The sequence below is a fragment of the Zonotrichia albicollis genome, chromosome 2, assembly GCF_047830755.1.
Source record: "Zonotrichia albicollis isolate bZonAlb1 chromosome 2, bZonAlb1.hap1, whole genome shotgun sequence".
In the NCBI taxonomy this organism is placed as follows: Eukaryota; Metazoa; Chordata; class Aves; order Passeriformes; family Passerellidae; genus Zonotrichia; species Zonotrichia albicollis.
This window is the reverse complement of record NC_133820.1, coordinates 90,815,967-90,843,602: the sequence shown is the minus strand read 5'-3', so window position 1 is coordinate 90,843,602 and position 27,636 is coordinate 90,815,967. Positions and strand designations below refer to the sequence as shown.

Sequence of the window (27,636 nt, the reverse complement as noted above, 5' to 3'; positions counted from 1 at the left end):
ATTCAAAAAGCTGTATGAGATCCTACATGAGATGAAAGTGAAGATCAGAAGACACAAAAACTGTGTCACAAGAACAGGCACTGGTAAACAGAAAATAGTTTAATAATATTTTTTATTTTGATACAGTAAGAGGATAATACATTACATGAAATCAACATTCTATAATTCACTAATTTCTGCAGGGCTTTGATGATGAAAGGTCAATTAATGGCTTATGAAGAACAACATTCTCAATATCAGCTTCATAGTCTATTTCTAGAATAACCATTACTACTTCTCATATAGATGTAAGAGTAGCTCCCCTTCATTACAGTGGTGTCTTCCCTGTACTTTTTAAATGTAGGTCTGAGATCTCACTGTTCACCTCCTGCTGCAGGCAGAGAATGGAATACAGGTGTCACATTGCTAAACTTGATCTCTGCCATACAGTTAAGCTTTACACTCTGAAATTACTGGATCATCCCTACCATTGGCTTGGTTAATTAACCAAAGTTTTCATAGTCCCCTCTACTGCTTTATCTTTCAAACACATTGTTTCTCCCCTTTTTAACAATGCACTTTTGATAACCAAGAAAACTCTTCTCCAGTCTAATTATGCATCACTTGAAAACATAGCATTTAAACCTGACTTCAAATCTTTTTCTCACACATACACCTGTTTTTCTTTAGACCAAACAGCTCCTATGGCAGAACAAAAGTTAGCACAAAAAATTAAAAAGTATTCACAAAATAAAAGCATCAAAAAGAAAAAATAAATCAGACATGACACTTTATTCATAAGACCTTCATCAAGTTATTGTCAAGTTAATCAAAGGGAATACAATTGGTTTGTCACTTTGTCTCTACAGCCAGGGAAATGACCCACATGGGCAAGATGTTATCTCTCCACTTCTAGTTCATCAGATAAGGTTTCCCAAAATATCCCTATCACCTTCACTCACAGATAGAGCTGAGATTTTGAAAAATACAGTTACACCATCAGTGGAAATTTACTGCTCAGTTTTGACAAAAAAATAAATAAGTCATCAATAACACTTGCCCTTTGTCTGAAGATTCCACCACACTGCTGTGGTGAACCTCAATTTTCTAAATGTCAAGGTCAGCTTCCCTGCTTCAAGGATATTGCTTGTTTAAAAAAATTACTCATCTACAGAAAACATTACCCTTTGAGATGTTCACTATGTACTACCAGACCATGGGCATAAATAGGCTAAAGAATTTGAGTACACAGTTCTGCCCCTACATCTAAATGGTGCCCACCCATGAATCACACATACAGTCACAAACAGAACAGGTTCACATTTCTCTCAACCCAAAATACTTCAAGGATTTCTAGACAATGAGAAGAAATGTAGAGTCTGACACACATATATGCATAACAATTCTAAGGAGAACTTGTAGATAGAGTCTAATTCAATAATGCACCTTTCTGCTAAGTTCCTGCCTACATACATTCATTCAAATGAACCAAGTACCTTTCGTTTCACACGTAGTGAGACAAATTTGCAGTGCTTTAAGAAGCTTTTAACAGGTTCAGAAATTGTTAGATAGGACACATGCTCAGCAAATAAAGTTTTAGAGCACTCCTCTGAGTTACTGCTCCAATTATTGAGTAGGATTTCAGTTAATACTCTTGTGCATTTAATTTTGATTAATCCCAAAGGATCCATGGTTTTGCTGATAAACCCATAGGCCTTGTCTTCCCACATGGGAAACAATCTCTTATTAATCACTCCAGCAGACAGGAAAATACAGCCACACCTTTGTATTTTTTCTTGCCAAAGTACAGTGTCTCACGGCAACTGTCTGTGAAAATGAACAGGGAAGAATTTGGACAGTTGAAGAACAAAAACCTCAACTAAGAAACAACACTAGGACTATTAAATGCCACTCATGTCACTCATCTCTAAGTATCAGCCTCTGTGAAATGAGAAGACAACATCATATCCAAAAATATGTGAAAGTAGAAGCAGATAAAATTATGGTACATCACTGGAAGCTTTGTGCACCACTAACTTTGCCAAGCACAAACTAAAAAGCTGGAGATGGCTGGATGTATCTTATTGTCTGTGGTTCCCAAAACAGAGGGAACAACAACTCATGTGAAACTCACCATGTGAAAATGGTACAAGCAAAGTTTTTGTCTCCTATTTGAATCTGGTGGATTGACCACCGTGAACACCAGGAGTCCCTTGAATATTGTAACCTCAGTGCATGAACTAAATGGATTTCTCTCCTCAAAAGGGGGCGTTTAGTTTGTTGTTTGTTTGTTTTAAACATAAGGCTAAACTTCCCTAGGAGAACTAGAAATACAAACACAAAATGATCCCATATGGATAAGTTCAGCAGCTGCAGACTTAGATTTAAGAAAATCATGGGTTACTCCTAAAGCCAAAAGGCACTCAGTCTCCTAACTTAGACACTTAGGAAAATGCCATCATAATAGAGTAAATCAAAAAAGGCATGAGAGAGGGCAAATGTCAAAAGGCCTAAATTGTCCAAAAGACAAAAAAAAAATTTTTGTCCCTAACATCCCTATCTCCCAGGCCTCGTGAAAGAAAATAAAAAGGTTTGACCTATCCCTGAGTCCTTAATAGCAGCTGCCATTTAAAACAGGAGAAACGAGAACAGTCTATTTCGTACATCCAGCCATACCAGAATAGGTGTGTCCAGGAGGCCTTAAGCTATCAAACTGAAACAGCATTTACAGGAAGGGTTAACTTGACATTTTAGGGTCTCTCTGGGGTCTCACAGAAGTTAGTGCTCTGCTTATCTGCAAGTCTTGTAACCCTTTGAAAATTAATGGACTCTGCAGCCAAGTGCAAGCAGCTACAAGGCAGGTAACTCTTCCAAATCTGCCAGCAGAAGTCTGGCAGAGTTTAAAACATTCAACAAAAAAAGGAAGAAAAGTTTTCATGCCGAATTTTGGAAGTTATTAACTTGCCCACACTCTTGTAGGGTCATAAGAGGGGATGAGACAACTTACTGGCAACTCCAACAGAGAAGCCCAAGAAAGTAAAAAGGTAGGCATTTCTGAAGAAAGAAAACACTCTGACTGGCAAGAGAAAGATGCATCACACCACTTTAACTGACCACAGGCAGGGAGAAGGAGCAGGAAGGAACAGCAGGCCTTGCCTTACATATACTCATTTAAGTGCTTGGGTACACATACATGTGCATGTGCATTATATCAGGACCTGAAGTATTCACTTTCCACAACAACACAGTGAGATCTTTAGACATAAGCAGCATAAGGTTCCAAGAAATCCACAAGCACTAGCAGGAAGCATTTGTAAGTGGATTTTTATCTTCAGACTTGAATTTTGTTCTTTTATTTAAAATATAGGCCAAACAGTAGCAGTCCTGCAATTATGATTCAACATTAACTAATAAGGAGCCTCTAAAGAAACGTCATTTGGATGATGTGCTTTTACTCACATCCCAAACTGTTGCATCACATAGTTCTGTGTTATAAAAAAATATGGCAAACCCATTCCAGCTGCTGAACATATTATACCAGTAATTCCCACAAGCAGTTGTATACCTGCGTCTGCCTTTCTGAAATCAGAATTTCTTGCTGCCCTTTTTATACACTTATTCCCTGATGACTGCTATGCAACAGAAAACACAGCAAGGCCATTTCTTGCATAGCAGCAAGGAATTTCAGCTTCACATTAAACCAGTAAGATTAAAACAATTTTGCACTTTTGAGTTACTAGACACCTACATCTCTAGTTCACTACCACGAACGGTACTAAAAGTGATGCAGAGTATTTTGTACTTCATATTCCAATTAAAATGGAAATGTACAGTATTATGTGGCCTCTACACAATTACTCTAACAGTCAAATACCTGTATCTGTGGTAAAATTCATACTTATTTCATATTTTACTTGACAAAGTATACACAAAACCATACCACCTACAGCAGATTGATAAGATCCAAATCCATTTTATACATGATCATTTTAAAAATTAACTACACCACACTAGTTTTCTTACAGAAAGACACTGTAAAGCAAAATCAAAATACCCTCAAGAACAACACCAAAATTGCAGTATGGTCAAATGACTGTAACAAACATTTATTTTCTTTGTGCTTTTTAATAGAATAAAAATTCCCTGTGTTTGTACAATAAATAGAACCAGCAGGCTTTCAAAAGAGCTTTCAGTTACTATGAAGCCACATCAAGAATCCAGTATACACACCTTGGTGCCTCCTCCACAACCTTCTGGTTTCTCCTTTGAATGGAGCATTCTCTTTCATTCAACCACAAGGCATTGCCATGTTTATCTGCCAAAACCTGAAACAATAACACACTGCTATTAACAAACAGATGTAAGCATATGGTCTTTTGGCATAATACTGTTCTGCAGTATTTAGGGTTTGGAGTTTTTTCCCAATCTAAAAATGAAGCTTGGGGGAGAAAAGCTCATGTAGGAAATTAATTATATGTGGAATACTAATTGAACATTCCTTCAAATTTTGAGAAGGACTATTCTAAAGCCTCTATGTAGAATCTGTACATAGCAAAATACCCTCTCACTTCAAAATTTTATTTCTGAATAATAGGGATCTTCTTACAAAAGGCTGAAATAAGATTAAAACTACATTTTCAAGCATTTTAAATTGCACTGCATTACAAAATTACACAAAAGCAAAATATTGCATTGACAAAAAAAATCTCAAAGGTTGCCAAATTTTGGTCCTGAATTATACACAAAAGCTTTCAGAAAAAAATGTCTAATGGAGCCTTCTTAGTACGCAAACCACAATGTCCTGTCTTTAATGAAGAAAAAAATTTCAGAAACTTTGCTATCCTTCATTAAGGAGAACAAAATTTGCACCTCCTTAATACTTTCAAAGGAAATAAAAGTAGTAGTTTCAAGACATTTATTTTAAAAAATCAGTAACTACAGTTCTTGGCTGCAGCTTCAGTTCACGGAAAAGGTAAAAAGATCAACTATCTAGATCCAACTACATAAATTACATGCTAGAAAAAAGCCCACAAGTTGAGCATAGCAGAACTCTTAATTGATTCTTCAACTTCAAACTAGAGGGGAAAGTAAGAAAAGGAACTCTGTCCCTTTATGAAATTGATGGTATGTTGCAGCCATTTCCAATAACAAATACTAGATCTAAAGATTCAAGTAGACTTCTTCCCATCTTATGACAATAACTCTACACTTATTCTTAGAACAATTTCTTTTAATACAGACCACACCTGCTCCCTTTCTTCCTTATAAAATTTTTCTTCTAACTCATTTTTTTTCCATCTATCTTCCTGCTCTGATCTGCGGGAACCCATGCCAATATTCATGCTTCATTCTTTAATAGCTTGGTCCTACACTGAAAACTGACAAGATAAAACAAGGATACAATCTTCCTCAAACTGTGTGAACTCAACCATATCTACTCACATTTGTGACAACGAATCTGTATTATTTATTATTCCTTTTAGCACCACAGAGCAAGTATGGCACAAGGCAAGATGAATTCCTGCATCTATGACACCAATGGTTGCTAAGGCGTGAAAAATCTGGGTAGATGTGACTGAAAATGAGGCAGTGAACTCATGAAGAAAACTTAGGTGCACTGTGCAGCATCAGATCCAGGGTGTTCTGTGCCCTGTAAGATCAGATGTTTTCCCTCCTCAAAAATTCTGTTGTGCTCTCACAAATTTATGGAGCTTTCTAGTGGAAAAAGGAGCCTAGAAGACTGACAGTTTTAGGATTTTCTAAACTACAGCACTTGCCAGAGCCCTCTCTCCTGTCCAGAGGGAGGTTTAGCAGCAGCAGTAGCACCAGGATGCTCCAGCCAACTGCTAGATTCCCTAGCAAGGGACTCAACACAAAGAACAGCGGGAAAAGGGAAAAGGGAAAAGGGAAAAGGGAAAAGGGAAAAGGGAAAAGGGAAGGAGGTGCTTCCTACCTAAGTGCTCACCCATCCAACCCAGATGAGTGGAGCTCTACAAACTCATGGGGCCCTACAAGAAATTGTTTGGAAGGTACAAAGATTTTTGGACTGATTTTTTGTGGGGGTTATTTTAGTATTAAAGCAGTACCTGTAGAGCATAGCATGGTACTTGATGGAAAAATCACTGTCCTATAAGCAGAATGATTCCTTGTGAGCACTTCTGCTTCACTGTTAGAAAGCCTACAACTTTCCACAGAATTCTGTCTCATTAAAACAAACAAAAAAAATTGGAAAATTACAATAAAAACTCGTCATTGTGCTTCTCTCCTCTCTATTTTTCAGAAGAGGATAATACATTTTTTCAATCCAAGCAGTAATTTTTCTTCCACTTCAGGACTTTTCTCATATCCTACTAAATTTCATCAACTGGATCTTAAAAGAAATGTTTTTCTATTGTTAGTTAATGGGGAAAAAAAAAGACACGCATGAACATTTACTATGAGAAAGTAATTACAAATAGAATAAGCCAACAAGATCCAGCATTAGGCTTTTATTTTTATTCTGTGTCCACTGTTTTCAGTAAAAGAAACTAGCCATAAAACAATTGTATTTCAGAAGACATTTGCAGCATTCTAAAATCATAATCTCTGACATGTCATGAGATCCAGTACACAACTCACTAAAAATGCATGTCCCAGCTACAGCTTTTGTTTCTATTATCTAAACATTCATAAGAGAAAACGTCCATTTTGCAGGATTAGATGGTTAGGACATCAGTATATGCTATGTACATCTACATGCATTTGTAATAATAAAATTAAATATTATGTAGTGGAATCCCTCCTACATGATTCAGCTAGATTCTGTTTCCAGTTGTAGGACTGTTGTCTGGCCAAGTAGTAGACATTCCATGTACTCTTACTTTAAGCTTTTTATCAGATACTTCAGGAGAACAAGACTTCAAATCAGTTCAAGCAGAAAGTGTATTTGGACTCTATTTTCCTGTTAATTGTTTTAGTCTTTTCTCATGTTTTACAAAGTGATTGTTTTATAGCTAGACACAGGAAACTTCTTATTTAACAATTTTAAGTACCAGTGCTTTGGAGAAATATAAGAAAGCTAAAAAAAGTTCTATTTAAAAGTCACTGCTAAATTAATAAATATTTGGCATCTGGTCTCAAATTGTTTGTATATTCAGCAGTTTGAAAATGAACCAAGGTCAACGTCCTAAAGCTGATTAGAACATGAAGTTAAAATGATATGCTATGATATTGTTAAAAGGTACCATCAAAGTGCTTGTATAAGGAAAACAACATTCACTGTATACCCCTTATAAATAACACTATAAATTATTAATAGCAAAGCCATTTTATTGAACTTATTCATCTGTTCCTAAATAAAGCACTACTTAATTTTTTGTGTTAACCCTTTATTAAACCCAAAGGAATCAAGACAATGTAAATACTGCCCCAAACTCATAGAAGTATGGAGGAACCAATCTCATCTAACTTTTCTCATTGAAGAATCAGTAGGAACTTGCTGAATCTCCCAAATCTGCAAGGACTGAAAGAGACCTCTAAGGTGCACTGATCCGCACAGACAAAAAAAAAAAGACATATGTAGCCAAAAATGATTAGCCATGGCAAGAGAAAAGAGAAAGATGCTCTAGCAATCTGACCTCTTTGAACCCTAAATCAATACTGAAGCTGAGTTCACTCTGTACCTTTCCATGACTTTTCAATAGAGAATAAGGTTGCATTTTTACACCGTTTCTTCATTTTGCTGTTAGACTGTTTACAGACACATTTCTTCATTTCACTCTTCCTCCTTCCCTTCTACTCCTCTCTGCTGAGACCATACCAGGAGCACAACATCCAGCTCTGGAGCCCTCAGTACAGGAAAGACATGGGCCTGTTGGGACAGGTCCAGAGTAGAGCCACAAAAATTATCAGAGGGACTGAACACCTCTGCTGTAAGGAAGGGCTGAGAGATTTGGGGTAGCCTGGAAAAAAACAAGGCTCTGGGGAGATCTAACTGCAGCTTTTCAGTACTTAGATGAGGCTGATAAAGATGGAGACAGGGCCTATAGTGACAGGAAAAGGGGTAATGACTTTAAACTCCAAAACAATAGATTTAGACTAGATATAAGGGAGAAATCTTTCATTATGGGAGTGGTGAAACAACAGAACAGGTTACCCAGAGAGGTGGCAGATGACCCATCCCCAGAAGCATTCAAGATCAGGTTGGACAGGACTCTGGGCAGCCTGATCTAGTTTAAGATGTCCCTGCTCATTGCAAGGGGTTGGATTGGATGGCTTTTCAAAGTTCCTTCCAACCCAAACTAAAATTCTATGATCTGCAAGTTAGCCCCATAGGAAGCGTGAGGCTGTGGGCACATATCCAGCAGAGTGAAAAATGTTTAATATTTCTCTCTTAGAAATCATTCCATACTATCAAGTTTACTGTTGTTGTTTCACTCAGTTATTGAGCTACTTCAGGCTCTCACTATTAAAAAAATAAAAAGACCAACTACCATGTGCCACAACACAGAAAGGGTTTAGATTTCACACAAAAGTAAATGAAATTACTGTGTAAAAAATAAAATTTCTGTTGAGGAAATTAATACGCTCCATATAGATTTCTTGTCAGGAAATACCTCAAGGCTATTGACAAACACAATCCAGCTACCTACATAAGATCAAACATCACAAATTTTGAAATCATAATTTTGTGAACAAGTGCCTAAAAGAAACAACTTTTGTTCTGCATCAGCAGACTTAAATCTAAATCCAATAAATGACAGAAATTGAAATAATGCAGAAGTTAAAGAGAATACACCTGATTGTGAACCAGAAATTGCCCAAAATGGGACACAAATCCTCCTCCTGAGTTGCCAAGTAGAACTAGATACTTCAGAACAGAACTCCAAAATACTGACAAAACCACCTAGACCTGGCAAGAAATCGTTAAGCATCATTAGGCAGTTCTTGAACTCCTACATCCTCTGCTGCACTCAAGCACTCCAACAGGATCCAGAGTTCAAACCTCCAGCCTCCAGGACAGATGCCTAGGACATTTTTTTCTCCCCCAACAAACTGAGCACAGTTCACAGTCTTCCTGCTAAAGAAAGGCTAGGGAATAAAAACAGGAAGGCTGTATTGTACATGATAGCCATGTAGTTTGAGCAATGACCCAAGACACCGGAAAACACAAGACTCTAGGCCTTTTTTAGTGGAGTGTTTGAAACATTTTGAACTTTGATTTATTTATGAGTTCAAATCTCATTAAATAAATACACAATAATTACTAGTAGCAATAATAATAGTACAAACCTGGATTTCTATGTGACGAGGGTTATCAATGAACTTTTCTATCAGTAAGCGATCATCACCAAAACTTGAAGCAGCTTCTTGAGACGAAAACCTAAAACCTTCCCTTAAATAATGAAAAGAAAAAGAATAATCTGTATTTAAGAAGTCCTGAAGCACACAAGAACACTTACTGATTTCAGTAAACAATCAATCTTCACTAATCAACACACATCCAAAAACTAAGTCATATCATTTGCAATTGATTCTGTAATCAATCCTTTTTTTCACGCTTTTTTTGCCAAGTCAAAAAAAAACCCCAACCAACCACAAATAGAACCAAAACATTCTCAAAGCACAGAAAAATTCAGTGTGTTTAAAAAGCCTGAACATTTACTACAACTATGTATTCATTTTCTTCCACAAAACCAATAAAGTAATTGAATTTTAAGACCCTGTGATTACCAAGTACTTGCTATACAGTAGTAAACGTGAAGTTCACCATTACTTCCAGCACACAGCCCTCTTAACATTCAAGAACAGCAGAAGTTGGTTAATTCTGCATTAAAGAACTGCAAATACAATATTTCAGACATTGCAAATTCCAGCACAGAACACAACCTAAAGATGCAATATTTGACCTCAAAGAACACACCAGTTGTATTATTAGTTTTTCCCTGCCTTAAAATATAAGTGAGAGTTATACAGAGCATTCTGTATGCTTCCCTCTGTTTCTTCTCTTACACATGTAGTTAAACAAAATAAATATAGCAAGGTACTTTATTTATTAATTTTTTTTTAATAGCAGAAAGAATACTCCTTGAGCCATAAGCTGTGACAAACAAGTTTATCAACAGCTTTCTCAGGGTGAGACAGATCATAATGCAGGGACCCAAAGGCTTCACTGAAATTTTCTACAAGCTCTGTAAGTCACACATTAGTGCCATCCATGTTGATGCATATGGAAAGCTTGGTCAAGTTTCTGTGTGACTGACTACTGAAACAGCATCCCTGACATCTGTGCCCAGAATAAGAGCTACAGCACAACTGAAGTTTTCATGCTTTCCATATCTTGGCTGTAGTTAACCCAGACCATAGATTTGCAAAATAGGTAAATTTACAGTAGAGAAATGTGTATATATAAAAGTACATCTTCACACTTTTTTCAACATTGTGGGATAATACATGTTGTAATTTTGAGAGATTATACCTAAGTATGACTTTCCTAAAGTCATACTTAACTTCAACACATTGAATTACCTAGTAAAGAGAAAAAAGGGACATCAAAAGTAGGGATTCTGTGCACTACCTGATCTGTCAAAAAAAAAAAGTGCTGTATCAAACAGCCATACATAGTGTTTCTTATTGAAAGTGATTTACAGCTATTTTAACTCCTATATCAAAGGCTCTGTTTTGTTTTGTAAACATTTTTGTGTCACATAGTTTTATGCATAATTATTCACAATTGACTTTTTCTTTCACTGAAGGAAGTGTGCTAATTAGAAATCTAAACTGCAATACTTGTTAAAAAAAGACAGGTGCCTAATCATCTCATCCATACATCTGCAAATCTTTTTAAATTACATATAATAGGAATTAATATCTCAGTTACTCTGACCTTGTTCTAGCTTACGAAACTGTGCAGTTGTAATTGGCCAGTGACAAAAATTAATTCCAAATAGATGTGAGGAAAAAAATTTAAAAGAAACAGCAGAGCAGGCTTTTTATGAAGGCTGTGTAATCTCAGTGCAAGACCAATCAGGCAGAGCTCTAAGCAATCCATTTAAACTGAGAGCTGATGTTATTCAGAGGATGAATCTGGATGAGATGCTGTCTCTAGATCCCTTCAAACATGCACAATTATAAAGAGGAAAAACAGGATCTCTTTAAGGCTCACCTCTCTCCCTACAGTACATTTACTCACACTGCAGTTTAAGCTGTACAAAAGCATTACTGATGTTGCCACAAGCCTTCCTGTGGTTGTCTCAAGTGAAGCAGCCACGCCAACTTTCTGCCTCCAGCTCTGAAATCAGCAGTACTGCTTTAATTAAAACAATTTTATTTCGAGGCAGTCAGACACTAAAAAAAGTCTGTACTCATTACGTAAAATTTCAGTTTTCAAAATCAGGAAATAGTAAAAGAACATTTTCTTTTTCTTGTCAAGGCCAGCATTAGAAGGGCCATCTAATTAAAAAATATATGTTTGATAGCTGTTAATATAGTAGCAGCCCTTTAAAACCCTGAGAAGTAGCCAATAGATACTCAAATGTTGTTGACTTCACACATAGAACCAATATAGATTGCTTCAGCTGAACTCCAAACTAAAAAAAAAAAAAAACCAACTAAAATTACCTAGTCACAGCACTTTACACATGTAGATGGCATGAATATGTGAATGAGGGGTTTTTTTAAAAAATAGGGTTTTAGGAAACACTGTTGTTTACTCATCCAACAGGACTCCTTCCCCTTACCTGAGCAGCACATAGGATGCAGGACAGACCAAAGATGTCAAGCCCATACACTCCTGTTTTTGCACAGTACTTTGAAATGCCAAATGCAATGCTTTGGGAAGATAATAAAGTTAATGCATAGGCTTGTAATAGGTAATAATGTTGAGTTTTAAAAAGCATTGTCTTCTTAGACCACACACTTCATATACCCTCTGCTTTAGGAGGTGGAGGATTCAGAATGATTTTGCTAATTATTATTCCACATTAATATCTTCCAGTCCCACTCCTCTTTCCATTCACAAGACCACAGAACAGAAATTATAGGGCGTTCTTGGAATCTGAGAGCAGATGTTTGATTTTCATTCATAAAATTGGCATAAGCACGAAGAAAGAATTTCAGAAACAGGAAAATTTACATTTTCCTATTATTACATGTTAAAAAACAAAATAATTTCTCTAAACATCTGCTGCTGGAAGCTGCCTTGGTAAAAACTTTCAAAACAGATACCCACTAAGCATGCAAGACTTCAATATCTAGGAAAAGTTACAGAAGGCAAGACAATAGGGGGGAATTGCTAACACAAAGCTCCTAAACTTTCAAAGGCAACTCTTAAAAAAATAATTTAGTACAAAATTCCAACTTGGAGGTTATGATGTCTGCAGCTGAAGCTGCTAGCTAAAGACACTAATTTCTATCTGCAAATCCACAGAGTTTAAAACATGGGCCAATAGCTCCTGCATGATGACCTCTGACACTCAACTTACAAGCAAGTAAGTGCCTTCACATCAAAGACCCATCATCACAACAAGCCAGAAAATTTCAATCTGTTCTTTGGAAAAGACAGAGTCGTGAATTTAATTCCTTTTCAGAGCTGCCAGGCCACCTCTTGGAGCCATGAAGCCTAAAGGTTTAGTTAGATGTACAATTGCTATGAGCATACTGGAAGGAAGAGGCCTTCAGTTTCTGCACAAAGAGGGAATGATACAGAGGAGGTGCAGATATCAGACACCTGCCCTGGTCATGCTCTGCTGTACTGCATCATGAACTTCACATTGCCTGTGCCTGGAAAGCATTTCCAGATCAGGTTTGCTGGGGTGCAACCACAGAGGCTCTTCACATGCAAGACCAGAGTTGGGATGATCAATGACTCAGTTAAAAAAAGGTTTAGATACAGAGCATGACAGAACTTTCTTGGGCTAAAGAAAAAAAAAATCTACCAACCTGAGCTTAAGGTAAACTGCTTTTCAGAAATCTGCCCTTGATTTTCAATATAATTTCAAGTGGGCATCTATTAGGTGAAGAAAAGGCATGCTAAATTACGCTTTTCCAAACCAAGAAATCTAGCTAGGGATTACATTAAAGTGAACATAGGGCTATTTTAATTTCAGATGTGGGTCAGTGGCTTGAACTGTACACAAAATTCAACTCTAGAACTTCACCAAAATTAGGAAAAAAGCAATAAAATTGAGGACTGGGAGGGACTCAGATCTTAAAAAACACAACAGCAGCCCTACCCAGAGAGGGGGTCAACACTGCAGACTTCCACAGTGAAGAGGCATGTGAAGAGCTGTTTCAAAAAACAAATTGCAACATTGACAAAACTGTACCAGTATTTCTTTTAGAAATACTAGCTGAAAATTAACAGAAATCTTAGCTATAGCAGTAAAAATAATTATTGTATTAATAATATATAATATTATATATTATTATATAGATAATAATAGAGGACCTAAAACAATTGTCATCGTTTGGCATATATAAGGGACATGAAAGATGAAGCAGTAAGTTACCACAGAGAACAATTCTGTAACAGCAGTAATTAAGTTCCTCAGATCAGTCTTTTCCACTTCCAGTGGCTATTTTCACCATCATGCCACACATTAATTTAAGGCTCCTTATTGTACACAATGCCAGTTGAAACAAAAAAGATTTTCAACTAGCCTGAAAATCCAAAAGTATGTTTCAAACAAGGAGAATCTTTACCCAGAGGGTGGTTGGGCACTGGCTGTGGTTTCCATAACCCCAGCCTTTCGCCAAAATAAGTTAGCAATCATGACTTTAGATCTACTTTTATTTTAAAACATCCACTTTTATTTTAAAACAGTTACTTTAATCAAGCTCCTTTGCTTCTTTCTGAACTAAACAAGAAATGAACTCCTTCCTTTCAAGTCCAACAGATGAACTGCTGCCTGCACAAGATCAAGGCAGTAATTTTGGATTCTAAAGCAGTAGAAACAAAGTATCCTTTTAAGAAAGAAGGTTATTCTAGATCTTCACTCTAATGCACAAAACATTACTTTCCTATTTAGATTTGAATACAAATGGACTACATAGAGCATGGTACAAATAAACCCATCATGTTTTCTTTAAATCTAAAATTTAACTGCTAGACATTCATTATTCCTTCATCCAATTTTTAGGTTTTGACAAAAAAATTTAACAGGGGACAGAAAAACAACAGGGAAGTCTTGCAGGTGGCTAAATTAAACTAATGAAAAATTCAGTTGTACTTTGAGTTTACTCCAGTACATGTGCTGCTCCATCCATGCAGAAAGGAAACCATTCTGGTTATTTTGGATCAAATAGGCTTTTCATTACAAGCTTAGAAAAATCAGAAAATACATGTTTTTGTAAGATCAGCAGCACATGGAGTTGAAATCAGGCTCCCTCACTGCCAGAACATCAGCAGAGAATGGATTGTAAAATTCTGAGTCAACAACAAAGCATCACGCAATGTTCAGGATTCAGACAATCAGACAACCAATAAGAGACATGAAAACATCTGTGTGTTGAAACGTGTGTTGTTTCAAAACAGACAAAAGTACAATAGTTTGCTGATACAAATGCTTTAAACACAGAAGTATGCAATTTATTAGAGCACATTCTGGTAACACCGTATGTGTTCCCACGTATGAATGATCAGACTCATCAACTTTAACAGAACTAATGGCATGCATTAATGTTTGTGAATCAGGGCCAATATATACTCTACCTAACACAGAAATTAATGAATCAGCATTCTGAAAGGCATACAGCAAAATGTTATTTACAGTCTAACATTGGACTAACAGCAGTTGTAAAGGTTGGTTTTTTATTCAAATTAATGGATGATATTTTGTAAGGCTTATGCAATAATTAATTAGAAATAGGCACACGCGAACTTCCAAAGTATATTTCTCACTATGCTAAAGGGAGAAAACCAAATAATATCCAATTTCTCTGTCTAACATTTCATATCTGCTCAACTGTCAGCTCACAATGGCTTAATGGGACTTCAGTAACTGCAGCATTCATCAGGGCAAGCTTTTGGACAGCATCTCACCTGGTCTCTTCATCATCCCAAGCGATTCTCATGCCTTTCCCACCACCACCTGCTGAGGCCTTGATCATGACAGGGTAGCCTAACAGCGGGGAACAATTAGACAGAAGTTCAAACTTTGTTCAGTTGGTCAGAGGAACATGACAACTGACCACATGTCCAATAAAGCCAGTAGACAATAACTTCGTTTATTAAAACACTTTGTTTGCAGGGAGAACAGAGGAGAATTTTTTCTTTTCAAAACTTAGCTGTCAGTGCAGTAATTTCTACAGCCAAGAAAGGCTGTCTTCTCCAATTCATTTATACAAAAAAAATACTGAATGAATTATTCCCAAATAATGAAGAGATTTATGAATAAGGCATTTGACCTTCTTAAGCTCACATTTCTTTAGGAAATTTTTTTTTCTTTTATTGCTGTTTAAATAATATTTTTTTAGTTAATAGCAAAAATTAGTAGACCTTCATAAATTAAGTCTAAAGATAGAGTAAACAAATGTGCATCTTTATCAACACTACTACAGCACATTTTAAATAATACAGCAGCTTGAGAGCTGTGCTGCTTAGATATTATGTAACAGTATCAGAATGCAGATTACTTTTGTTTACAATTAAAAAGTATTCTCCCCAAATGTACATGTAGTTAAAAAAAAAAAAAAAACAACAAGGAGCATAAATTTGTCAGCATTGTCCATAACCAGCAATACCTTACTCATAGAGTAAGCTACTGTAATACAGATATGAGGCAGCATCTTCCTTTTCTGAAAACTAAAAAATTACAGTAACAAAGCACACAGTTTAAATGCAGATTTGGCAACAATTGTTTATCTTTTATTACAAACAATCTCATTCCAAGTAGCTTCCTGATACAATTCCATCATACCAGAGAATATCACCTTTCTTTACACGAACATGCAGAAAACTAAAAATCAAGGCTCTGATAAAAATGCTTTTGACATTTCTAGGCTAGCAGAAAATTCTTAATGCCTTTGGTCTCCAGAATATTTAATGAAAATCACAACATTAGGCAAATATGAGACCATCTGATATCATCTGCCAAGAAGAGTCCATCAGTCCTTGAGAACTGTAGATTTATTTTGTAAAAGGCCTTGATCTGGGGACAGAAAGAGACAATTGAATATGGTTCCTAAAAGTGGTCCAGTCTACTGTCAGATGTGTTACTGATATTTACAGCTTCTTTCTGGAATGTAGATCTACTCTTGCTCTGTTAAGTGACAGCAGTACAATATTCCCACATCCTCCTCATAGTGATCTAACTGAAAGAAGGTTCCGGAGAAGAAAATTAAAACCAGCAAGATCTGGAAAATCTTTGTTTGCTTAAAAAGTCTGAAATGGACACCAAAAAAAAAAAAAAAAGGCACGACAGAAGCATAAGGAACAGTAGTGTTGATTGGAAGGCAGAAAAGCAGTAACAGTACACAAGAACATTAAATTAACAAAGAAACGGGGGGGGGGGGGGGGGGGAATCAATAAAATAGTATCCAACTTAACACATTATTAGACTGTGAAACTCCAGGCTGTAAAGCATTCAGGTGGCTGAAAGCTGTAGAGAGGTCATAGTTAAGCATATGTAGAGCACAAACCAAACTCCTATAGGCATGGATTACCAAAAGGCTATAAATCTCCATGCCCTGGAGTCTAAAGTAGTCTCTTATTACAACATGCAAGATTAAGACCAAGCAGAGCCATGTAAATAACCTTTCTCTTAAATTTTCTTGTGAAGTATGTGATACTGCCCATAGAAGGGTACAGGATAAGCCACAGAGTAACAATTAGCCTGATCCAGGCCTCTATAATCCCAGAGATTAAGGGGTAAACTCAAAATAATTCTAGATTACAGCAACAGTGAAGTTCAACCAATTTTCATGAAATGCAGTATATGCAACACTTAGACAAGAGCATTTTATTGATGCTGTAAGGTGCATCTCCAGATCCCTGGCAGCTGCCAGGCTCCTACACAAGTCACTGGATATCTTGAAATAAAGCTAAAAGCACATCTTGTATAACTTCCATGCAAGAAATGAGATTTTACTGGATAACACTAGTGAATCTCTGGCAATACTATCACCATCTGGAGACCTTGTCCAAGCCAAAAGCTGCAAGAGTGAAATTTTGAAACAAGCATTGTTTTATGCCTTATTATGGCAAATGCACTAAGGCAATTTCCATAACTTAATCTTCAGTGTTATATGTACTTGAAAAAAATCATTAATTATGCTATCAATTTCAGTCTAACAATATCAGTCTCAAATGGTTTGCTGATTTTAATTCTGTAAGCAGAATCTAGTCCTAATTTACTGTTCTTTAGTTTCCAAAGCAAAACAAACAGGCATCTCAAAAATGAGCCTTGGTAAGTCTTTGTATGCTTCAAAATGCAATTCATCTATCATAACTCACATGGTTAAATTATCAGGGAGTATACATGGGTTACTAGTATCATATCACTAGTAGCACCACTTTGCTTCCACTCCCTCCCACCTTTTATATACAGTCATAAGATGTCAGCCAGGCTTGTAGGCAAGGCAGTTAAAGGCTCCCAAAAGCCACTATAGAAGTAAAAATAAAACAGGCTTTAAAAAAATAAGGTAAGGCCTGTTTTGAAAAAATACATACAGCTTTTCTGTTTGAGAAGAAAAGATTACAACAGACCTCAACATGTTAGCACGTAAATTAGCCAGTCACCTGAAAATAAGGGTACTGGAGCTTTTGCCCAGATATGAGGTTACACACTGCTCACTCTTGGGGAGCTAAGCCAAACTCAGCTACACAGTAGCTCTTTAGCCAATACCAAAGACTGAAAGGAAGGCCCTGTAAAACTTAATTTTTGCATACATATTGGGTAGAGGATACTGGGATCAGAATGCATTACTCAACACTCTCCATTTTTGCAGCAATCAAAATTGCTAAAGTATGCTCCCATGGATTGGTTGGATTAGTTGTGGGAAGGGAGAGGCATGCAAACAATTTCTAACACTTATTTGTAAGTACCCACAACAACAGCAATGAAAAGACTCACAGACACATTTTTGAGTAGGTGTTAGGTTTTCAATCCCTCCCTCAAATTAGATGTCACTTTATGTGAAATTAAAATTGCATGTGAGATTAAAACCTACTCTTGTCTCATAGTTTTCCAATCTTGTGACGCCTCTTAAGGAAGATTTTAGGAGGCACAAAAAACAGTCAGACTTGAGGATCACTGCACCTGCTCTTGCTGCTAAATAGGTACTCATAAGTTAGGACTGCTTTGTTTCCAGGACAGTTACTATTCTGAGAATCTGAATGATAAAAGGAGTAAACAAACTTCTGATGTCCTGCTCCTACCCTGTGCCACCATGGTTTTTAGATGTAATTTACCCATTTTTACAAAGCTGCAGGTAGTAGACCACAGAACACATTGTGCAATATCAGTTTGAGCAATGTTCCATGTGACAATACAAGATTCTTTTCAATATCCATTATTAAATCCATTAATATCCATTAAATGCAAGCACTAACTAAACCCATGTCAAATGAAACATGACAAAAAACCATCTTGTTGATCTTTTCAGTTTTGTACAGACTTTCATTTTGTTTTAACTGACTGCACTTCATAGCTGCTCAATCCTTTCAAATAGAGGAGTCAAACTTTCTGGAGTTTCATTGATGCTTCAGAATTAAGAAGCCAACAGTTCTTAATGTACAATCCTACAAACAGACCTAAAAGCAGCATGGGAAAAGGGCCAATGCAATTAAGCACACAGAAAGGATCAGAAGAGCACAACAGCCCACACCAACAAATAGAAAAGAGAGACAGTAGAAAGGAGCCAATACAGCAATTTGCGCCTGAACTTCTTCCAATTTCTGATTTAACCTAGTTTCCCTGTCACATTCTCTACACAATGCAGGAAAACATCTTAAATCAGGGGCAAAAAGAATGCTTCACTCCCACACCTAGAAAATGTGTTTCCATAGATAATAGTCACTGAAGCAGGTAAAGGCTGCATTCTCAACTCTGAGGTGCCATGCTTCACTACTACTGGATATTTGGCCAAAACACAGCAGGGAGAAGCAGAAAAAAAAACAGAGGCAGCAAGAGAGCATCACACACAGTTCTACTGTTTTGAGCACTGCCCCACAGTCACTTTTTTAAGAATTACTTACGCTTTCTTAGAAGACTGAAACACTGAATTAGTGAAATTAGAAACAATCTGAAAGTATTTCACTTATCAAGTGCTTCATATACAAGGACAAATACATTACATATACACACAAGAGACTATAATTTCATTCTATCTTAAGATCCTTTGAAATTAAAGTCACTATTTTTAATTCTGGTCAGTGATTACAATTAGACAGAAGCTTAACCAAACTGATCAACTTGTCAGACCATGGGTGGAGAAAAAGCTAGAAGGAATATTTTTCTTTCCCTACATGGCACTGTAGTACAAACCCTTCTTGTATCAAAGCAGTTTAAGAATTTTTCATCTAAATAAAGCACCACCCAGCTGTCTGTAATTGACTTTATTATCACAGATTTAAGACTGCCTTGATATAATGACCTCCAAAGTGCTACTGATATCAAAGACAGGAACCAGTCAACAGAACACCAGAAGAACTCAGAAGAAAACTAAAAAATAATGTATTTTAAAGGGTGTCTAGAAAGCCACTGCATGCCTTCTAACTTACATTCATCAAAACTGTTTAGGAAAATACCTGCAGGAAATCTTTAAAACACAAGAGCAAGAAAGGGCATTGAAGAGAAAGTGAACAGAAATATTGTCACATTACTACGCAGAACTAAACCAAATTTTATCTACCGTTCCCTTCAGAATGTTCCAGTTTAGTTAACAGTCTCTTTCTTTTGGTAATGCTCCCATGACAGTGGTCGGTTATCACTGGATTTCACAACCAAGACACAAAGCCTGACTACTCACAGAAACGCTGACTTCAGTTGTGTCAGCCTAAAAGTCAGACAAGCCTAAGGGGGGTTTCAGGGCAGTTCACCAGTGCAGGGTAAAAGCCCCAACTTCAACTGAAAACAGAAAGAACGTACACTGCTAAGTTATCTGTAGCAGTGCAAGTCCCACTTTCTATCAGGCACATAAAGGCACAGCAATAGCTCTTGACACAGGTGAAAAGCTGTTTATCCACCTGTGATAAACCTAAATAGCTTCTCATGGTTTCAATCTCAAAGGGAAAATTAAAGAAAAACCTCAAGAAAAATCAGATATCTTACTGCATTAGATTCTTCCTCTAGAAAGCATTTAAGAACATGTGTAATTTCAAGCATATGGTTTAGCATTTTCACTAATATCAAGCTTTAGTAAATAAAAGCCAAAACTCATTAAACACATATTACACTTAACCTTCATCAAAATTAGTCCCAGACTCATTTGCTGGTTGCTCTTTTCACCAATCTGTAAGATACTCAGAAGCTGAATAGTGACTTTATTTCAGTAAGCACAGAAGGCTGGTGCTCTGGATCATATTCAAGCCCGCTGCAGTCCACACAGCGATGAAGAATGAAGACCATAACATCACTGGTGTCAGTCTCCACATACAGAGAAGTGCACCATGCCTAACTTTTGACTATCATGTCCAATTGCAGATATAGTTTCAGGTAACTCCTTTAGTGAGGTACTCATTACTGCATATTACATTCATTCCACAAATCATGGCTGCACTTGTTCTGTAAAGTCCAGTTTGAAAAGCTCAAATTTGATGATTTAAGAGACAGGGCGTTAATGCCTAGATTCCTCCAGCCCTATGGGCAACAGGGAACTTAAAAACTATTAAAACATTATTTGTTCTATAGGGATTACTTATTACACATTCAATTTAGTCAACCATGTCTGCTGAGAGGCACACAAATCCCACCATAGCTAATTTAAGAACTTACCAATTTCCCTTGCAATTCTGACAGCTTCATCTGCATCCTGTAAAAGCAGGAAATGAGACCCAACGTTAATCCCATCAGCCATTGCACTATGTCCTGAGGGCAGTCATATATTGCACTACTGTCTCCTCCGATTCATTTAATGTTTGATTTTACAACCTCCTGACCCTTTTCAGCTAGAGGAATGCAAAATTAATACCATAAGTGGAATGTAAATTCTACCTCATCATTAGTGCATTGAGAAACTCAAAGCAACGAGGAATCAGCTGACAGGAAACACAACCAGGATCGCAAAATTATTTTCTGCAGTTGTAGGAATTTAATGCTAGAATTTAGATGTTTACAATCAAAAATGGACCATAAATCAGATCGTTAAAGTTTGTCCACTACCAGCTTGTTTCTGTCCTCGCAGGTATTCCTTGTGTTTTCCTGATTGCTGTCAGTAGGGGGAGTTGATTCTCTATTGTTTGGGAGTAATTCAAGTTCAGGAAAAAAAACCTTGTAGAACTTCTTCAAAGCCAAATGGGTTTTGTTTACTCAAGAAAGAACACAAGCACTTCAGTTTTGAAAGTTCTGCATTCTGAAAACAAAATAAACCTTAAATGCATCATTTTAAACTGTATCTGAAAGAAGAAGATTCCCATAATTGTATTAATTTAAGAGTTGCATAAGCCAACTTTAAAAAATCTTTTGTTGATGTCACCTATTGCTTCAGCTGTCTTATACTACTGTAGCCTGGTACAGGAAAAAGTCCTGAGAAACTCAGTGAGCAAAAACCAGAATACCTGAATTACATTTCAATAACCAAATCACTTTCCCAGCAGTAGTTATTTCTACTGATAACAGTATATCTCCCTTATACAAAATTAGAAAGAAAAAGGGTTAAATTACCGTGGTACACGTTAAGTTTGAAAATTCCATCCAAATTTGCTAATATTTATACTATCCCATGACATACATTAAAAAATTTGTATAAAGGCAGTAATGTCTGGAAACCACCAGCTGCTAAGTGTGTCTGAAACTATGGGGGCTGACTTATGAACATTAAACTGAAACCTGATATTTTTAAAGCTTTCAAGGCAATCCATTTTAAAAGCACCCAGGTCAGAACTTTAAAAAAAATGCATAAGAAATGTTCATACCTGGTTCATTTATGTCCGATAATAAAACAAAATCCTCTTTAAAAGTCTTCAGTACCTAGTAACAGCCCCATGAAGAATAAGAGGGCTGGCAGGGGAAGTTGTCAGAAAATTTAATTTCCTTTCATTAGCTAGTCTGCTCCACAAATCGGTGCTTGTTAAGTTCAAAGCAGTCCTGAAAGCAACATCAGTTTTAAGTCTTTTTACTCCAGTCACATCTGTTAATGAGATTTTTCCAAATAACAATTGTTTTTAACTCAAGAGATAAATCTAGCAAAAAAAACTTGCCCCTCACTCCCCCCCCCAAAAAAAAACCCTCAAGAGTTTACTGTTTTATTACACCTTGCTGCTTTCCATGACCCTGCACCCTCCAAATTTTAGCTTAAAGGGATAAAATGCATGAAAAGGGTCATTTAAGAATGTTAGTGGTTTCCACACATTGAGTTTGAAGGTTCTTTGTTCCTGCCCGTGACAGTTATGCGAGAATACTTCCCCTTAATAGCCTCTCTGTCAGGAAGTGTTAAACCTGCCAAATGCAGACAATTAGAGCCTCTTGAACAAAATGCAGGAAGAGTGATGACTGATGAAGAGCCACGATTATAGTTGAGAAGGAAACTTTTACATTTCTTTTCTCTTGCAAATTCCCCCACATATTTGCAAAATAGAGTTAAGGGGGGGAAGCAAACAGGGTAATCTTTTTTCACTTAGTTACCTGCAAACAAGTGGCTAACTGATACACTGTAATCTACAGGAAGAAAAGCTGCAAATCATTATAGAGGAACTTTTCACTGCCACTGTGTTTTTACACATGCATCCAACAACTTTAAGTAACAACTGATTGGTATCAGCAGCACTAATTGTCTTAGTTCTGGCTTGAAAAGATTTTAGTCATCTGCCCAGCACAGTTATTAATTTACACTGTGTCAACATCTGTTTCTTTTACAGTTCTAACATATTAGAACCCAAACGCTAAGACACGAGAAAAAAAAATCCATGCTTACTCCAATTTTTGCTTTCAAAGAGCATTTCTGAACCAGGAAACAAAAATATGCTGTGATTTAAGGAGAAAAACTAATTTAAAAAACTGATATATTGCAATCTCTGGTAAGTATTTTGATCTTTTTCCATAAGAAGGTATGTTGAATATATGCTTAAAACACCATGAATTTCACTTGCTGATTGCATAAATACAGAAACAGTTTGGAAAGTTAGGACAGTTATTTTAGCTTTTTGGTATATAAAACTTATGACAGATACACAATATTTGTACAAGAGCGGCAAAAAAGAGAATGCTATGATACTGCCTAAAACACATGTCCATATGTGCAAAATATACAGAACCACACTGCTACTAAAAACACTTGAAATTATTTTTTAAAAGCGAAAGTCCTCAATGATTTACTGCTATTTCTTCCAAAAGCACATTAGCTACACTACCATTTTCCCAAAATAAACTGGAAACTGTAAAGAAATATATAATGTGAGCACCACCTTTTATTTTACAAACAAAAATGTTCAAGTAATGGTAGAAGTTAATGAAAGTCCTAGGAGTTATAAAATTATGTCAAGTGTTTTCACAAATAGGTGATTCCATTAAGTTAAAGAGACATAAAATACTCCTTTTAGCATAAGAATTCCTATCCTCCTACTTTCATGTACATGCCTCTCAATCAGGTACCAGCAGGCGGAGACAGAAAAACAAATCCGTCTTGATGTAGGGGAGTGCCAGGGTAAAGCTGATGAAGTGACTCCTAGAACTGTGAAACATGGTTTGAATGATGAAGAACTGCATCATGGTTTTCATGGCTGAGGGTGTCAGCCTTAGAGAACCTCCAGTTCATATCCAGAATCTTTAACAACCTCTCCAACAGTGATCATTCAATCCCAATGTCAATATCCCAGTACAAAAATTCATCTGAAACAGGCACCCAAAACTTACCTACAGTAAATTCAGAGCCTTACTGAAGACCTCTAATGTGTTTACTGACATCAGTGAAACTAAGTAGACACAGACATTATTCTTCTGTGCCTACACCCAGCTGTGTTCTACCAGCCATAAAATCAAACTGGCTGTATATGGTGAAACAATACAAAAATAATTCTTTCCTTGCCATTTCTTTCCCAGTTTTTCACCATAGCATGTTCTTATGCTCATTACTCAGCCTCCACTTTCTAGTCTCTTACTCCCCTTCAGTTGTTTACAGTCAATACATCACCTCAGCCCTAACTTTAGTATAGCCATTGCTCACATGGATTAATGCCAATTCTTGGATTAAAACCATTTATGACTACATCTCCCAATCAGGTTTTATAAAACTAATTCTAGTTACACATTTTGAAATTAATTACCTTTCATTGCTTTTGTTGGCTCTCTAGCTGACAGCACAAGACTCCAGTTCCTTATATGTTCAAACTGGATTTCTCAATTGCCCCAGCCAACTGAGAAACTGAACCAGTGATGAGAAGAAAATCACTCTTTGTCAAACTCCCCTCTCCATTCCATATCTTTCCACTCTCAGTTTCATATTTGCTAGAGCATTTCCCTGTACAAGAACAGTTCACTGTGTCTGATGCCAGGCATCCTCCTCTTCAATCCTTCCAGCTTTAAGTATACTGTTGAAGGGCTTCTTTCTTTTACATTTCTAATTTCATTACTACTCACTGGGAATTCTTCTGCATGCAATTTCTCTAAGATGTTATTACAAAACCTTAGCAGTGTCTCCTATGTCTAAGTGCTAAGCAACATAAGAGAGGAAAAATATCTTTTATTCATGAAGGACCCTAAGTATCTGAAGCACTATTTAACATGAAGACTACTCTTCTAGTAACAAAGATTTTCAGTGCAGTCCTGAGTTGAATAATGAAGCCTCTAGAAGCTGTTGCATCTACAAACAACACATGCAACAGATTTGTGTTAATTTCTAGCATTGTCAGAGGCATAAATGCAGATTTCCTCCAACTTTACTGAAGTCCACTTTAAAGTTGAAGCCAGGTCTAACCACCTTAAACATCAAGCAAACACTTAACTCCTTCCTAAGATCTTTAAAATTTTTATTTCTCAGGAAAAAGAGCCCACAAGGATTTTGCAAGCTTCATAACTGTGACTAAAATAGATCTCCCACAGAATGGCAGAAACCTTAAACAGTCTCCAGTTCCTTGTGTGTTGCTGTTCTGATTAGAGCTGGTATCATGCAGCTTTGCCCTTCCTATCTTAGTCCAAATTTGCAAAATAGCATATCAAGCTCTAACCAAAGATCAGGCATCCTGTATGACCTAATTATTTGGATATTCATTTGAGCAAAAGACATTGTCACAGGAAGGAAATCAGAGAACAAACACAGGCACATATTTAGATCCATAGCAAGTATGACACTATCAATTATCAGAAGCTTTATTTCCTATAATTGGTAATCAAAGCACTGGTTAGCTTAAAATTTGCAACTCCACTTTTTGATGGAGACTACAATGCTGGTAATGTCTGTGGGACTTTTTCTTATTTGGTGGGCACGTTGCAAGTTTGGATTTGGTTTTTTTTAGATACGTACTCTTTTTCATCAACACTCCTCAGATAATCAGAACCCATGCAGGGCTGAGGAAGGTGAAACTGGTACAACACGGGCACTTTGAGACTAAGGAACTACCACACAGATCCTTTCAATAGCAGAAGACTGGAGCTGTCAACTCAGGCCTACATTCCAGTTCATTTGGTTTTAAAGGTATTGCTGCATATAGCCCAAGGCCAATCACATCACTTAAGTTTCCTTTTAGTGCCAGGAACTTCAGATAATTGTCAAAAACACTGCAACAGAAGGTCTATGAAACAAGTTCATACAAGAAAGCAGCTCAGCTGCACTGGTTATAGGCCTATCTGTTCCTTAACCATTATCCTACTTTGTCAGGTTTGGGGTTTTTTATTAGTAGAATAACAGACCCTTAAATTTTAACTTGATACAATGAGAAAACCATCATTTTGAGTATTTAATTCTGCATTAGAGAATATTTTGTGGTGTCCAAATGATTAATTCAAAGTTATCTTCTAGCTAGATGCTTTTCTGGAAGTTACTTTGAGGATTCCTAGAAGAATATACAGGTCCTAGAAGAATATACAGGACATCAGAACAAAGAATGTTCTACCCAACAGCTTGGCTGCTGTTAAATCTTACAAGTGCTAAATGACCACATACAAAAGGGACTGCTAAAACATACAACAAAAACCTGAAATTTGCCAATTTGCCACTCCCACACTTCAACATGGCCACAAATTCCAGTCCAAAACTCATATGGAGTCCTCCAGAAGGGAAAGAAGTCTTTGCACTTTTACCTGATGCAGCATTATCCTGCTACCAGACATTACAAACATGCATTTCCATCACAAGTACTGAAAAATTCTGTGGGCATTTTGACCTCAGCTATTTTGTGATTTTATCATTCTCTCTCACTAGTCAAGTTCTCCAGGCAGCCTCATTGGACCAAGTATTTCTGTGGAGGCTGAGCCCCTTTGTACTCTATTTACCTTTCACTTTCAGTCAGGTTTTGAGGGGTAATTTGTCTTTGAACAGAGTTTAAAATCCAGCTTAGCTATATGCTCTTTTCCATGCAACTTAAAGTTTTACTCAAACTTCATTTAAAAAAAATTTGATTTGACATGTAAAGCATAAAAATTTTCAACCCAGGAGGTCAATATTTTACAATGCACCAAGTTTTAGTTTTATCCAATGAAGGTTTTAAAAGAGAAAAGCTTAACTACATTAACATAGACAATATACTAAGAAACAAAGGAAGGCTTAGAAGAACCAAACACAATCACTATGGCAAAAATAAACAAAAATGAAGATATACCTTATTTAACCTTAGAAGCTATAAAGAAATAACAAGTTCTTTTTTACAAAACTGTTGGAAGACATTCCTTCTAAAATACACAAAGAGAAAGAATCTACACAGCTGTAGATTCTGATAAAGAGCTGTCAAATTCCCCCTCACCCCATCCTCATCCTGAATTTTGCAACACATGGAAATATGCACCATCAGAACAGACCATAAAATGGAAACTTCACACAGTTTCACAAACTTCACTTAACTTAGAGCTGTCAAGATCTTGGCCAATAAGAAGACCTGAGAAATGTAAAAATGTGCAGCAAATAAGTCAAACCCACACCTGACATTTTACACATCTACCTGCCTTCATGTTAAATTTAAAGAGACTCCACTGAAGAACTCCTAATACATCATTTATTATCAAGGACTTTCTCCACTTCTCTAAAGCTCTCCTGTTAGTAAAAATCTGCACATCATTTTTAATTACATTTTACTGAAAAAGAAGAGGAAATTATAATTAGATTCTGCATCAGACCTTCAATAGGTGTACTTTGATTTAGACACTGTTCCTACAGTGGGCAGACAGTAATTAAATGATTTCTCACCTTGACTACTCCATCAAAGCCAGGGATTGTGTTGACCTTTGCATTCTTGGCTAACAATTTGCTTTCAATCTTGTCTCCCATAGCTTGAATAGCATGTGTGTCAGGTCCAATGAAGGTGACACCTTCTGATGCCTGCAAAGACAATGAAGACAAAACTTTAAGAGACAAAAATAAAAATCAGCTTTTTCA

The 27,636-nt window shown here is 36.6% G+C and overlaps 1 protein-coding gene across 3 annotated transcripts in view; it reads right to left on the bottom strand.

The window, feature by feature from the left end:
* Positions 1–27,636, bottom strand: part of PCCA (propionyl-CoA carboxylase subunit alpha) — a 274,960-nt gene that overhangs the window by 171,022 nt on the left and 76,302 nt on the right. For all 3 annotated transcript variants that reach the window (XM_026793634.2, XM_074535667.1, XM_026793635.2), the window contains 5 exons: positions 27,448–27,579; positions 20,892–20,928; positions 14,999–15,077; positions 9,250–9,352; positions 4,210–4,304 (listed from right to left, as the gene is read on the bottom strand). In XM_026793634.2, coding sequence (XP_026649435.2) covers positions 4,210–4,304; positions 9,250–9,352; positions 14,999–15,077; positions 20,892–20,928; positions 27,448–27,579 — 446 coding nt within the window. The remainder of the gene's footprint in view (positions 1–4,209; positions 4,305–9,249; positions 9,353–14,998; positions 15,078–20,891; positions 20,929–27,447; positions 27,580–27,636) is intronic.